The sequence below is a fragment of the Aquila chrysaetos genome, chromosome 25 (assembly GCF_900496995.4).
Source record: "Aquila chrysaetos chrysaetos chromosome 25, bAquChr1.4, whole genome shotgun sequence".
NCBI lineage: Eukaryota > Metazoa > Chordata > Aves > Accipitriformes > Accipitridae > Aquila > Aquila chrysaetos.
The window spans coordinates 5,165,506-5,181,280 of NC_044028.1; the positions used below are offsets into that span (position 1 = coordinate 5,165,506).

Genomic DNA, 15,775 nt, shown 5'->3' on the forward strand with positions numbered 1-15,775 from the left:
TTCTTATGCTACAGCTATCTCCAAATGATCTCACTTTGATGGCTTTGAATGGCTCAAAGCTTGCTTTAATGCTGCACCACTTTGAACTGCTTCCCAGAAGATAACTAGAGTAAGTGTGAAACTTCTTGTGATGCAATAATTTTAAAATTTATTAAATATGTTATCTAATAACTTTTCAGACTAGCAAATGCTATTGGTATGTTGGGTTTTTACGCACAAAAAGAATCGGTTAGCTAATGAATTACAGAGTAAATTCCATTCAAACATACATGCCACTTGAACTTCAGATCTCCTTTGCAGCAATGCCCCCATCCTGTTCCGTACGACACATTGATAAAAGCCAGCATCAGACCTCTGCAAAGCTGGGATGATGTACCTATAAGACAAAATGCAGAATTACAGTGCACTTCTTCCTAAAGGCAGATCAATGCCACTTTATGTGGCATTTCTTATTTCTCTTCTAGTATTTTACACATTGTCTCAAATGCTTATTGTATTTTTTCTTACAAACAGCGTTCTCATATAATCTCTGGTCTTTGGCTACAATATTGTCTGTACTATATAGAAGAAAAAAATACTTGAAATGCATAAAATATCTTTTAGTCTTAAGACCTACGTTTGATAAATGCTAATTAGTTCTCCATAAATTCTCTTGAAATACAGACTTAAATGCTTTCTTTAGTTTTATCTACCGCCATTCACAAGGCAAAGATGCCTGGTAATTTGTTCAGAGGTCGCACAAGAAGACTGCAGTCTAAATGTAGGCATTAGGAAGACTTGCAAGAAATACTAAAGCTTTCCAGTGAAAAAAAGATGGTTACTACACTGTGCGACCACTGTAACTCAGAAGAATACTGGAAAAGACAAAGTGCACTGTATGTTGTATTTGGTTTGCCCTTCACTATGCTTAAAAAATGACTTAGTCCACTAATGCTCACCTTCCTCATTCAACTGTATCTGATTACTCAACATGAAAATTAGTTGATAGGCACAGTTTTAATGTGAATAAAACACATGAATAATATAGATAATCCTGCATTAAACAAACATTAATCAAAGCGCATATTCCCCCGGTCACCTTCTGGAGATATTATGGTAGGATTAATGAAAGTCTTTATGAAAAGATAAGGAAAAATAAAACTGCTGAATTTTAATCTTCAAAATTTAATTCCCCTAAAAGAAAGCATCTCTTCTCATACTCACATAGACTATACACACCCACATACAGAGCTTAATATCTGAACAGAATCAGACAGCATAAAAACAAAGGAGGTAGACGAAATCTCGTTTAAGTGATAAATGAAGACTATAATCACTGCATTATAATTACCATCAAATACACTATAGCAAATAGGTCAGACAACCAAATACAGTGAATTAAAACAGCCCAACGCCACGGACAAATTTCAGCAATCTACTATGACTCCTAGGAGACCCTGGCTTCCTAAGTATACGAGTTGTAGGCAATTGTGTCGTCTGTCTGCCTGTGTGCCTAAGCTGACTCTTTGTGACCTCCTTCGGAGCAACCGGCAAATTTTCTCCAGTGATTATGACAATTTGTACCGGGAAGATAAGGAAGACTCAAAACAGTGCTCTGTTTGGAAGCAGTAAACCTGACCGACAATCAGCACACAAATACTTGCTGGCCAGTGAGTACATAACTCTGAATTAGCTATGCTGCCTCTTGCCTGATGAGTATGAGAGTGAGAAAATAGGTGAAAATACAAGGCATAGCATAGAAATCAATAGGACATAAGGCTTCCCTAGTTCCTTACAGAATAGTTTCTTTTTCTGCCAGGCAGATGACTGTTGCAAAACATCATTACAAAAAAAAAAATTTAAACATTCTGACAAATAAATATTGACAATTCATTTTTACAGTTCATTTTACCAAATAGTTTATAGCTTAACAAGCTTTTCTTTCTCCCATAAAGATTTAGTATTGTACTTGGCTAACATTTTTTCCTCTGCTTGTCTACTAAGTAGAGCTAAAATTAAAGGCTTCTTTCTTTGGTATTCATCTGTACTAAGTCAGTAATACAGAGTTAGTTTTTCTGTCACTAGGACAAAACAAATCAATTAGATCAGAAGTGTCCTACTTTGGTTTTCTTTTCTGACTTATTACTGTTTCAGCAGGAAACATTCTTTATATGTTGCCTGAAGAAAAGAAAATCTTTTAAAAGTTTACAGTGAAAATCCCATCTACCTTAGAAATTCCAAATGTCCAAACCTACTGAGCAGTTGGCTTCTCAGCAGAACTACTGGGTAATAACGTGCAGGTAAGGCAAGCAAAATGAGAAGAATTAAATAACAAAAGTAAAAAAAAGAGATACAACACATGTTTATATTATTTGAGACTAACTTGAAAATTATAAACCTGGGCAAGAGATAAATAGATATTAATGGAATTCCTAATTCTGTGTTTACAAATTTAAACACTCTTTATGCACCTCATATGTCTGATTATTTTTTTAAACTATGCTTTTCTATTGACCTAACAGTCAAAATACTGCTTTTTGTGCTATGCTTTCACCATTCCACTTATTTTCTGATATGCAAGAAGGGATAAAAATGGTGCTTTCTAAATTCAAAATAAGATTTTCTTCCACAGAATGAATTTATATCAAAGGTTAATACATTTTTTACAGTGATAAGACATATTTTTGCTTTATTTTTGTCTACAGTCTAACTTTCAAGATAGAAAATCTTCTGATTGTATAGATGCCAGGATGCCACTTAAGGTTTCTGGGGATCTGTGCAGGTACTTTAGAAAGTCAGACCAGACAGTTTCTCTGTTTTGAATGGTACAGCCAACAAGAAGTAGGCTGTTTAGAAAGTTTCCATAGAAAGATGGAAAGCAACAAGCATAAAAGAAAGCTTCAAGGGAAGTCTTCCAGAGCCTAACATGCTTCAACACCAGGATTGCAACGAGTTATGAGTTTAAGGATGAAGTGGTCTCCAACACCAAAGGAGAAATGCTAGCTAACGCTTATGTTTCACTCCTAATTTCAAATTTACACCCTCATTTTAAATGCTTTGAAAGTTAAAAGTGAACCTACAGGCTACAGGTTTTTAATAGCCATAACTGTGAAGACAGAATTAAAAACCAAATGTATTTTATTAGATAGTCATATAACTTATTATCTATTCAAACTTTTTAGCAAGGGACTTATGCATCAACTAATCTAACTTTTTTTATACAGAATAAAATTAAAACCTGTCCAATGTTAAAAACACAATTATAATGATCAGACACTTTTAAGTAGTTTGGGAGGAAAATGTACTGCTGCTTAGACATAACTTCAGTTTCTTAAATTCAAATAAATTAGTATTTTCAGGGCATAAAAGCAAATATGGAAGACAAACCTGCTCCAGAACTTAACTCAAAAGAAAACAAAGAAAAAAAATAAGAAAAAAGTGACTGCCTGAACTTTAAAGGCTCTTAACTTATAGACATAACCAAAATTGCTACTGCAGTCAGCAATATTGATTTGTTTTCATTACATGTATCTCAGATCACAAAGAATTTATAAGGTTGTTTTATAAATTCTTAATACAAACTAGTATATGCACAGTCACTGTAAAAGCCAGGCTGTGCACATAATCAGCATCATTATACAAAGAAAAGCTGTTCATTCAGGGTCACCAATGTCAAAATGCAAAGACTCCAATTAGTTCTTTACTCTCTTGGTGTGTTATTAACAGCTTTGAATATTTTCAGCCTGTTACAATATAGACATTACTTTAACTGAGACACACTAAGTAATATCAATTACCAAAAATCTTTGATTGATGATTCAAATTGCAGCAGAAGTCGCTTACACAGGAAAGATTCATGCATTTAAACAGAGTATTTACCCAAGAGAACTGCAGAGCAAACTATTATGGGGTCAAAGTTTAAATTTTGCAACTGGAATTTTTATGTCTAAGCATATCTTTTCCTTGCTTTCATTCATCCTAATGCACCTATGCTATATAATCCATTTGGGAAGCTTAAAGCTTTGCATTTCTATAGAATTGAAATGCTGTTTGGCTTATCTCAGATTGTGGTACAGTAGTAGTAGTAGGGCTGCAACTTCTAAATTAATACTTTCTATCAATGTTATTTTATCATTATAAACCAGTAGTTTCCCACCTTCTTCATCACCCCTGCAGCAGATGTTTTAATTAGAAATAGAAACAAGAACAACATAAAAAATGCAAAATCTATAAATATAGCTTGTATCATGACCTGACATTCACTAGACTAAATTAAGTCCAATGATAAGAAACAAAGTACTGTATACCGATATGTATACATACAGCTTGGGAAAGGTATTCCAATACACTGATTCTAACTTGCACTGCAATACACAGTAAAATCATAATTTTGTATTAGGATGTGCACTTATTTAAGAAATACTATGGCATTCTGATCTTAGTTTCAAAATGTCACACGTCTTATTCAAGTTTCTCCTAGGATCATGAAATGCAAGTCTCTCAATGACTAGCACATCTACAAAACCTGAATTCTAACCTTTGCTTTTGTTGATTCCATGTTCATGTGTTTTGTCCTCCCACACCATTTCTTTGTCTTACTTTCTCAGCATCTTATGTGGTTAACAGCTGTTGTCAGCTCCTTCTACCAAGAAACTACAACAGACTGCTGTTGTTGGTCAAAACAAGTGGCATTTACACAAAGTGATACTCAAACCTTCTGTGATTAATTGTGCTATTAGGTATCTTTTTTTATTTTCTAGAAAGTATTCACAAATCTCTTCTATATGTGTGTATGGCTCATTTTGAGGCATCAGCATCTCTCAAGGCTTGAAAACAGCAACCATTAATCGTTTCAGTTACTCAAGACTAAGTGGTCTGATCTAAATCAAAAGTCTTTAATTTCTAGGAAAGTTCATATAGAACTGTATGTTTGGTTTGAAACATAGTTGCTAAATACTTTATGTGCTAAATGACCCAAAAAAGTTTTAAAACATTATTTAAGGGACTTTTCCCCTACTGCTCTGTAAATGTGAATAATATTGAAAATAGAACTAATGTTAGGTTACAATTTTGAAAGCCTTTGATAAAGGTAATTATGGACTACCTTATGTAACAATATAGGACTTTATATCATTATCTGCATTTTTATACTAATCTATACTGTAATTTCTGTCTATAGTGATGGAGCACAACTTTTCCCTACCTTAAGCAATGCAATTACGAAAGTGCAGTATTTAGCTTGGTTTGCTAAAGATACAAGTGTTATACGAGGGCTCTGTCTGTCACACACCCACCCCTTATAACTTCTGAATTCACTAGGTAATTTCAACAAAATTTGAAAGCAACAAATAAGTTGCATAAATATTAAATTTCTATAAGTTATAGAAATTGCCAATTGCATAGGGGAGACCCAGCTAATGCTCCCATTAGAGAAAAGCGTACAAAACCTGGCTGTTTTACACTTTGATATTTGGCCAGCCATCTGGTGCCTATCAGCAAAAATGTAGCTCTGATTAGCCACAGTGTGGTTTTCCTCTTGCTTGATGGGATGTCTTGCAGAATGGGGAGGGAGTCAGTGAGGTCCTGGGAACAAAGTGCATAATCATAGAAGAACAGTTTGTTAAACTGCAAGATTAATTTTCGCATTCTCAGAAATGAAACCAAAAGTTCCATATGCAATTTAAGACAGACCACATTCTTCTAGATCTTATTGAAAAGAATAGTCCCACTAAGCTTAGCTTTGTTCAAGGATGAGTAGCACATCATTCATAACATTTAGCTAAGGAATATGCCTGCTATTTATTACAAATACATGTAAGGTTACATCTCCAGCAAAAGACATTTTTGGTACTTAAAAATTTTATGTTAAGACCCCTGTTTTGAAGTGTGAAATATCATTTTTAGCAAAGGAGATTCTCTCATAGAGATCTTACTTGTTTACAAAAAAGTCTTCTTTCATAAGAAAAAACATTGTCAATGTATCAGTATCTACAAAGGTGTTTTGAAGTATCGGGGATTTGGGGGTGGTGGTGTTTGTTTTGGGTTTTTTTTGCAATTAAACTTAGAGAAGGCTATTATATAGTTGTTATTTACTTATATTCACTGGAGTAGGCGGTTATTTCACTGTCATTGTGTAACCACTTAAATTCCAAGGGCCAGCTGCCTTCGGCAAGGCACGTAAGTACAAGTCGATTTCCTTCCAAGTGTATCTGGGGCAAGCCTGGTTCAGTCTTGAAGTATGGCGCAACATCATCTGAAATACAAAGAGAAAATGGGTTTGTAAGCTATTTAAGCAAGTACAGTATAAACCACCAATATTTAGCTCATTACTTCTCAAAATGGCCATCATAAAACAAGAGACAACATGATTTAGTAGTTAAGGTTTGCACTGTTATATTCATAACTGAGCTTTATCTTTAGAGGCAGAATTCACAAGATCTTGATAACCTTAGTCTTTGGTACTTACTTAGAAGAGAAGTGCCCACTCAGACAAGATTTTGTCCATGTTTATTGCTTATACATAGGAGAATTTCAGCACTGTCTACTGTGGCAGGCAGTGAACAGCCCTATTGGCTTTTTTTTTTCCCCTCTCCTCTGTGGGGATTAAATCCACTCAAAGCTCTTTTTTTTTTTTTAATTCCTTGAATTGAAACCAGAAGAGTAATCTTGGATAGAAATGATTATCACAGCAAGAAAAGTCTCAGGGTAAATGAAGAATTTTGATAGAAAAAAGAGTTTAGAAAAAAACACCCCACAAAATCACAAGATTAAGGTGTTTTTCAACATTATTGCCAACCAAAATGTGTTAAATTATATTACCTGAAACCAGTAACAGATTTTGAACTAGGGTACTTCAATAATGTTCAAGGGTCACATATAGTCTCAAACTCTTTTCCCCCATTGATCACAAATGCTCAAAATAATTCAAGCAGCAAAATTCTCAACTGGTGAATTGCCAAAGCTCCACTCAAATGCAGATTTATTACAAGTCTACATCTGCCAGACACCCACCCCTTGTCACCTCTGGAAGATGGTTTTCACACTTTATGCATCAAATGTCTACTTGTAACTATGTAGGAACTACATATTTTATCTTAGAAGTTTACAAATACCTTCTATAATCAAAATTAACACGTTTATGTATATATATAAAATACACAAGTTACATTCAAAGTCAGAGATTTAATACAAAACATGGAATAATATTTAATAGGTAGACATTACTGCACTCTGCTTTTTAGGAGTGCAGTGTATGTGTGTGTATCTTATATATAAAATACAAAAAAAAAACCCCAAAGATACACAAATGTTGTCCCAGTGCAACTAACCATTCAGTTAAATTGCTAATCTTTCTTTTAAAACTTATTTTAGATTAAGCTCAGGTACTTTTATACTTGCTATGTAAAGAGTTTAAGCTATCTTTTACAGTTTATGGGGAAGTGACCTCATGTACTATTGAAGGCTGTCTGAAATTTTTGAATCCCCAGGTCACATACTATAATCTTTAATAGCTGATAGCCACAAGACAGCAACCACACACATTAGGGAAGAAGGAGCTCAAGGCCAGAGGTGTCAGTGGCTTTCAAGGTGCCCTAGTGTTCCACTGAAGACGAGGACAGCAGTGGGTGTGCAGCTCGGCCTGGTGATGCCAACCTCTCTAAGCCCTTATCTTTCGCTTTGCCTCTTATCAGGGAATTTTTATTACTTTGCAAACCACAAAGCAACACAGACTCATTATCAGCCTAATCGTGCAGTCCCAGGGTAGCAGCTGCGCTTCAGCTGAGTGCGGTCAGGGAGTCACAGGTTGACTTTTGCCAAACTGTTTGCTACAATTGGCTATAAAGTTGAACCTCAGCTGCAAACACATTTGATGATTTGTATTGACAAATTGTCTCCCTAGTTTTTAGAATTTAACTTCAGAAAGATACAGTTATTTCTGCAGGAAAAAAGCACATCATCTTAAAGCAATACTTACAAACTATTACACAAAATCTGTCCTAACAAACTGAATTAAAAGATGTATTTTGAGGTAAGGCCCTCTTCTGATTTTTTCAAACGAATTGATTAATGGCTAGTGCAGATCAGTAATATTTTCTTTAAATTGGATACACAGGAAGCTATGACAATTCAGCAAATGAGAAAATAGCAACAGTTCCAAACTAGCAGATAGTCCCAGGCAAACCAAAGATGGTTTTTGCACTTCTCCACTCTCTATTATGTGATTGAGATTATATTTTGCAAAGCTTTTTTCTTGTTTTAATGACTGCAAATATTGTCAAGAAGTCTTATCTCAATTCCCATTTTCTCCTAGCTAGTAAAATCAACCAATACTTTAAAACTTTATAAAGAAAAATTTTAGTCAGAGTTAGATAATGTTAGGGTGAAACACAGTTACCTTACACAGAGCAAAAAGCAATTTTTTACAAAGATATTTCTAAACAAGTGAGGAAATGTTAAATCCTTTCAGAGGCTTCACATATATTTTGGGGAGTCTCCCTAAGGAGTTATGAGACAGACATTCTACCCTTGCAAGATTAAAGGTGTCAGGCTTCCTCTGGAGATGAAAAGGCAGCGGCAGGGAGTTGTACTGGTATTTGGGGGAAGGGGTTGTAACAGAGCCCAATTGGTAAATTGAAGTGATTAGTGCTGAGTCCCCTGAAAACAATGACATTTACCTGCTAGTATATAGAAGCTCACGAAATGAGCTTGTTAAACTATTCCTTCCTGAAGAAAGTTGAGCTATTCAGGGAGACTACAGTGAAACTGCTATTGGCACTATAATCTTCTACCTGAGTAATTTGTTGATCCTGTTTTTCAGTGATTTAAAGACTCAAGCACCATAACCTCCTTCATTATTTCACTCTGAATTATCCACTCACTCCTTCTAACTTACGTCTTTCCATGAAAAAATTATTTATTTGAAAGACAAAGACTGCTGCCCACAACTCTGTCATTCAGCCCTACATTTCCTACTCAAATATTCCAAACCCAGTGATGCTGCAACCCACTCAGAGCTATCTCCCATTTAAAGTATCAGAATCAAGCTGGTATTACATGAAAATGATTCTCAAAAGTCAATCCAATTCTGGTAGAAGCTAAAATTTAATAGACCTACGGGAATATTTTTATAAAGAATATAGCATGCTTTATAAATTACCCCAGCTCTCTGGAAGATTTACTTAAACCCTTGAAGTAATTTTATCTTCTAATCTTTTATTCCTGACTTTCTCATCAATCACATAGCATCAGTTTATCAAATTCAATTATGTAATCAGAGCTCACTAAATATTCACTGAAAGCAGAAATGAAAATAAAATACTGAGCAAAGATTCCATGAAGAGAGGTAGCAGTAAAGCTTTGATGACTTTGGCATTTCTGCGGCACAGTGCTGCTCACACCTCAGACACATGATCAAAACGGTGCTGCACCGTAAGCTTTACATCTTTAAGCTGTAATGGAAAGCAGATTTTTAAACTGGACCTACAAGGAAAGTTTAGTTGTCATAGAGCATCCCAGGCAAACAGGAAAATTGGCAGGAAAAATGAAAGCCATCTCAGAAAGAAAATTGTAGGAAAGGAATAACTGGCTAAGGGATGGAAGATACAAAGGGGTCATTTAATAGGTATGAGATACTTCCACTTTATTAATTAAATACAGGAAGGGCTCACCATAAGGCTAACCTTGGCCAATCAAGGATTTAGAAGCCATGAGAGCATCTCAGTTTTTATTCTCTTGAAGGACAGAGCAAAAAGCTAATAAAAAGCCTATCTGAGTCCTAGAAATAGGAATAATGAAATACTGGAATTAATATTCTTAGCTAAAATAGTTTTCTGCCTGCAATAAAAAAAAAAAAAAGCAACCATTCATGCTATACACTGTTGCCTTCTTCTAAATGCTAAACGTCTTAATACTTCCAGCCTCTCTGGCTCTTCAGCTATGCCGATTTAAAAATAAAAATAATAATAATTAAAAAAATTATCTGAGTTGCAAGGAGGAGTGAAAGGACAAGGTGCCGATCTGTTGGCACATATATACAGCTTCTACAAATTTTCATTAAGTCTGCTTACCAAACTCGCTAAGATGCTGACTAGTGCAGATTTATTTTTATGTAAATCTTAAGAAAAAATAGGATTTAATATGCCAAAATTATCTGGAAGTTTGCTCCAAAATATGTCTGCCTTGCTTTTGTGCATCATTAAACTGCAAGAGTTCCATTACACTGCCAGGTTAGCCACCTATTTTCTTTCTTTGGTACATGCAAAGCTTAGATGGATTTTATCTTAAAATATAGATTCAGGACCTAATTCAACAATGCCCATACACTTTTGTTTGGATTAATGCTGACATTTAAGCTGTATGCAATTGTTATCTACTTTGGGCTTCTCCCCAGCCCTAGCAGATGAGATATATCATGGAAAAGCTGAGAGCTCGCTCATACTCTACTCTCCCTGAAAATCATGTTCAGGCATGAACTTACAAATACAATATGAAAGAGGAGAAGGCAGTCTGACTGTACAGCTTTGTACTGAATAGAATGAAAACAAAAATTCCAAGAGTGGCTGCTCGTTAGTTAACCAAGGGAATCTAATCTCATAAGGATAGCGTGAGTGACCATGACTTCAGAAACTGAGGAGAGTACCATCTCGGGGACCTCAAACATACCCTCTAATAAACACATTAACAAGGTTTGGCTAATGATTCTTAGCCTCTAACAGCTTACATTTGTAAAATGCATAAAACAAAGTCAGATTAAATAGATCTTTCAGTTACTACAGGGTGCTACAAGACCTTGAAAGCAGTCTTGCAGTCCTATCCCTCAGGAATTCATATATTTTAATTAAAGATGCAATTTGATCTTGAACATCTCTATCCTACTGAGAAAATGAAAGTTACCATACTCCAAAGAAGTACCACATCACCTTCATCAGTAAAAAACACTGAAACTACCCTGTTAAAATCTCAGCATTTTTTTCTCCAGAAATGTTGGATACCAACAGTTACAGGTAAAATCATGTGCTCACATCTTGAGAAAATCAGTTACTGTAGTCCTGAATACACTCAGAGGAAGAATAATATAGTGAGTACAGAGAACAGGTTAAGAGATCCCCACTGCCATTGCTATTTGTCTTTGTTATGTATCTCTACTTTTAAGTCATTTTTAGGTGTTTAAATATTATTTTAATATTGAATATTAATAGTAGATTAACCTGTTCATAGATCAGCAAGTCAGAGCAAATACAGCTGAATCACTAACAAATATCATTTGAGCAGCTGTCTTTTCATCACTCAGTTCACCCAACAGATATGATACTGAAAAGAAATTTTTGACTGAGATACATTTTTCAATAAACCCAAACAAAAATACAATTGGTTTATTAAAAAACACACCTATATTGATTTTAGCTTATTAGTCCCTAGTCAAAGCATGATGCACATCACCCTTTCTTTATATGCATGTCTAAAGCTACAATCAACTGACACAGAAAAACAAAGAATAGAGTATCTCTGAGGAGTTTTCCAGGAAAATGAGACTAGATAAATAAACTACATACAGAAGCTGAATGATCAGCCCAGGAGAAGTACAACAATAGAGAAATGCTTTTGCTCTCGCTGTTTGCAAGGAAAAGGAATGTGAGCCATCTTCAGGTAGGTTAATGATAACTGCCATAAAAAAGAGTATTTGAAAAGATGCATCCAGGGGATTGAATGCATAATACAAAAGTATAGTTAAATTAAAAAGGAAACTAGAGTCAGGAAACCCAAACTAAAGACAGAAATAATCTTTTCAGTAATCCAAAGAAAGTAGGTACAACTATGGACAGCAGAATCCCATCAAGAACAGATTAAAGTTCAGCTGTGACTTTCACAAGCTGATGCTTCAGAGCACATACAGTTGAGTACAAGCGTTTCTGTACTGACTGACAGCTGATAACTGCAACCTTCTGGGGAATCAGGACCATTTTCTTCTTATTCTCAACTTGGTTATGGAAAAGATTTTTCTCTTCTTCCTTTTCAAAAGGACCTTTTAATCTTATTATCTTAGTTCCTGCTACGCATTGCATACATGTGCTAGCTCTGGATGCAAGCTGTATTCTCCTGTGGAAATGAACTTCAATAGCTTATATGGCATAAGAATTTGGAATTATTACATAGTAAATCTTGGGAAATGTACCAGGAAGTCAGCTAGAACTCGGATATATTTGAATCAATCTTCTTCTGAATTCAAACCTTCTAAAATGCATTGGTGAGATGTTGTGAAAGTTAGTATATGATCTATTCATAAACTGTCAACAATGTCAAACATACATTAGAGCATTCAGTCACTTTAACTGTATTGATTTGCAGGAAGGCTATTCTACCAAAAATATTGGATATTTGAGATTCAAATTTTCTTGGTTGGAAGCGTGACATAAATCACCAAGTACAACAATTAAATTTAAATTGCATTTTACTACCTCATTCTAAGCCTGGATTTGAAAGGACTGATGCATCATAGTGAATATTTCATTAAAATATAAGGTTATTTTTCAAATATAGTGCCGTAGTCAAGAATTTTCACCCAATGGTATAAAGCATTCCCTTAAAGTGGATTTCCTGAACTTTTGTCAAAGACGATATCTGATTTTATATCAGAATAGTACTGAAGCAACTGTATTTAAATCGGTCTTTCTTCTTCAATTTCATAAGTCAAGTAAATGAGCCCACACTACCCATTTTTGTCCTCCTATAGATAAGAAAGATAACCTGCTTGCTGGATACCTCTACTATAATCTCTAAATGCAAATACAGTATCAGCTGAGGTTGATGGATAGTGCTTTTAAAGGCTTAATTGGGGATGGAATTAAATTGTTTTAGGACTCAGCAAGTTCTGTGAGGAAACCTACATATTTCTAGAATAAGTGACATTTATTTCTTTTAAATGCACAGTCACTGGGAGACAAGATTTCAATGGGTAACTTTTTTCGCCTTGAATAGGTCAAACAACTAATTGGCAAGTCAGTTATTGGGTAATTGCCAATCATATATTTGATTTGGGTGGAAGAAATATTGAACTTAAGATTGCATACCTGTTGCATGCCATCCCAAGAGGAAAACTAAACATTCTGTAATGTATAGTTATGATTAGCTTTCAACAATTCAATAGAATAGGAGTCCCAAGCGGCAAGAATGAGTGTTTCACACTGATAGTTAAGTAGATTTAATTAAAAATTCTTTTTATTTTTAAATTGAAGCATCAGTTCTCTTATTTCAGAATTACCTAAACAGCACTGCAGATTCTATTTTGCTTCTAAGCTCCTCATTTCTTGACACTAACAGATCAAATGTTTTTCCAAAATATTGACTAATACATAGTATTGTTTAAAAGAACAAACATGACAATTCATTCCCTTAGAAACTTCTAAAGTTCTAAGATACACACCATGAAATGATTTGTTACAGGAAAACCTGTTTTAATAATTCCAACCTTTCTGCCTTGTTTCAAGGCACAAACATTTCCTGTTATAACTCTTAGGCTTCTTCCATTTTTCCCTACAAACAGCTTTAGATGAGCCACAAAAATATATTTGCATGCTATGCGGAGACAAGACAACAGAAAAAAGCTAGACCAGGTTTTTTTATGATAAAAAAGAATATCTTACTATCACCAGTTGCTTAAAAGTCCTTAAACATAACCTATTCTTTGCATTCATAAAATCTATTCCCTAAGACTCTGACATCTATTTAAAGATCATCCTTTCAATCACTACAGGATAAATTCTTGAAGAAGAATTCCCTTTTGAGAAAAGATTTATTGAGTTTTATTAGAAACACTCAAAACAGAACTGAGGAGAAGTTCTCACAGAAGCACAAAAAAGTTTTTACAGGACCTGCATTCCAACAGAAAAAAAAAAGACAGTGGTCAGTAACATCACTCCATTTAAAATTCAACATAAAACTCTCTTGGTTATCCCCAAATACACTGAGAAAGATTTTCCCACATGCAATTGTATCATTCTTTTCTTAAAATTGATTTCTTTAGCAGACCAGCCGGGGGGGGGGGGGGGGGGGGGGGGGGGTGGAGCGCTGATATCATTTTAGCTGAGCCTGAAGCAGCTCCTGATGTATTAACCTAAAGTCCCACTAAGGTTTCCTTTTCCTGTTTAATTTCTACACCTCATGTTTTAGTTCCACTTTCTGACCTCCTATAATGCTTCAGTTATGTCAGGGCAAAAAAAAAAAATTGGTTTGCTGTGTATCAGAAGGCAATCACAATTCATAGTTTCATGAATTCATGGAACATCTCCTGTAAGATTAAAAATCAAGAAGCTACAGATGATGTTCTTAAGTTATATTTACTGTAGTTCATCCTTGAAAAAGGCCACAGAATTATTTTTGGAAATATTCATGAGGATATCTTAAAGAAAGTTACAAATGTACTGAAAGAAAAAGGCACAATAGCGTACAAAGCGGGCAAATAAAAGAGAACCCATTAACTATCAAAACCAAAACAAAACCTCCAAAGAAACCTACAACCTCTCTGGGCTGAATTTGGTATCAAAGCGTAACCTCCATGCTTTTTATATTCTCTTCATATCTAGTGATGTTTACAGAGACTTGTGGAGCTCTCAAGGAAATAAGTTGTGACTGTTAGAATCTCGGCACACAGCAGGTGGAAAGCAAAACTGCCTTACAGAAAGAGAATCCAAATAGAGCAGGATTTCCTTCATTATTTTAACTGCAAAGGAAGCTACTGTGGCTACTACATAATCTACAATGTCCAACTACTGTAGGGCCAGTCTGATCACACTGATATCTATCCATCTATATATATATGTATATATGTATCTCCAGTAAATATTCCAAATGACATCAGCATGAAGGCAAGATGAAACCCTACAGAACATTTAACAGAACAGAAAAGATAAAAACATAAATGTGCTTTCCACAATTTCATCCTTGGTATAAGAGGCATTCTCAGTTGGTTATTTTGTAGAAGATAAATCAAAAAGGTAAAGAGCTGACAAGTGTCTGGAACTACCAGAACAGAAACATGAGTGCAGCAGGAGGAAACAATGGCACAGCAAAGGCACCGCCAGACTTGAAAGCCACGTAAAGCCACCTATTTATTATTTCAAGGGGAGAATTATTTCTAAATAGCAAAGCAGCTATGAATATCCATGGAAGATATAAACACACATCTCTTTTGATAAAGGGGACTGAAGGGGAAATGATTCATGCACAAACCTTTGTTAAAAAACAACGCCCACTTCTTACTGCTATTGTTATTTTGTTTACATGTAACTTGTAATTTTCTTTTTTTGCCCTTTGAACATGAAAAATGTAAATAGGTTTATAAGGCCTGCCTCAACAAACTCAATTCAAAGGATCTCAATGGTGCTACTGAATTCAAGGGTGGTAAGCACATGATCATACGCTATACTGAACAGAGACAGGATAGTTCATATCCTTATGTGATGCTGAATTAGGACAAAAATGCAATCAAAACACAGTCCAAAGTTCACAGAACCCAGCTGAAATATTTCCATCGTGATAAGCAAACTCTGGAACAGGCACCTGGTTAGTGCTTGAGTCAGAAACAGAAGCACAAAGCGATCCTTGCAGAGCTCTGAGTATCTCCTTGCATAATTTGTGTAGACAACTGGATAATACACTCTACATGCAAACAGGGAGATACACCTTTGCACGCTTTCATGCAGAAAAGCAGGCACTAATTAAGGGCCAGATCAAAGGCTCTTTGAAAACCTGACATAAATTGGCTGCCTTAATTTTCCCTAATATCGTCAGTTATTTCTGT

General features: G+C 35.1%; 1 protein-coding gene across 7 annotated transcripts in view; it reads right to left on the reverse strand.

Annotated features, from left to right (window-relative positions):
* The window catches only part of SDK1 (sidekick cell adhesion molecule 1), a 417,371-nt gene that overhangs the window by 289,603 nt on the left and 111,993 nt on the right, over positions 1–15,775 (reverse strand). For all 7 annotated transcript variants that reach the window (XM_030001765.2, XM_030001768.2, XM_030001764.2 and 4 more), the window contains 2 exons: positions 6,073–6,232; positions 270–376 (listed from right to left, as the gene is read on the reverse strand). In XM_030001765.2, coding sequence (XP_029857625.1) covers positions 270–376; positions 6,073–6,232 — 267 coding nt within the window. The remainder of the gene's footprint in view (positions 1–269; positions 377–6,072; positions 6,233–15,775) is intronic.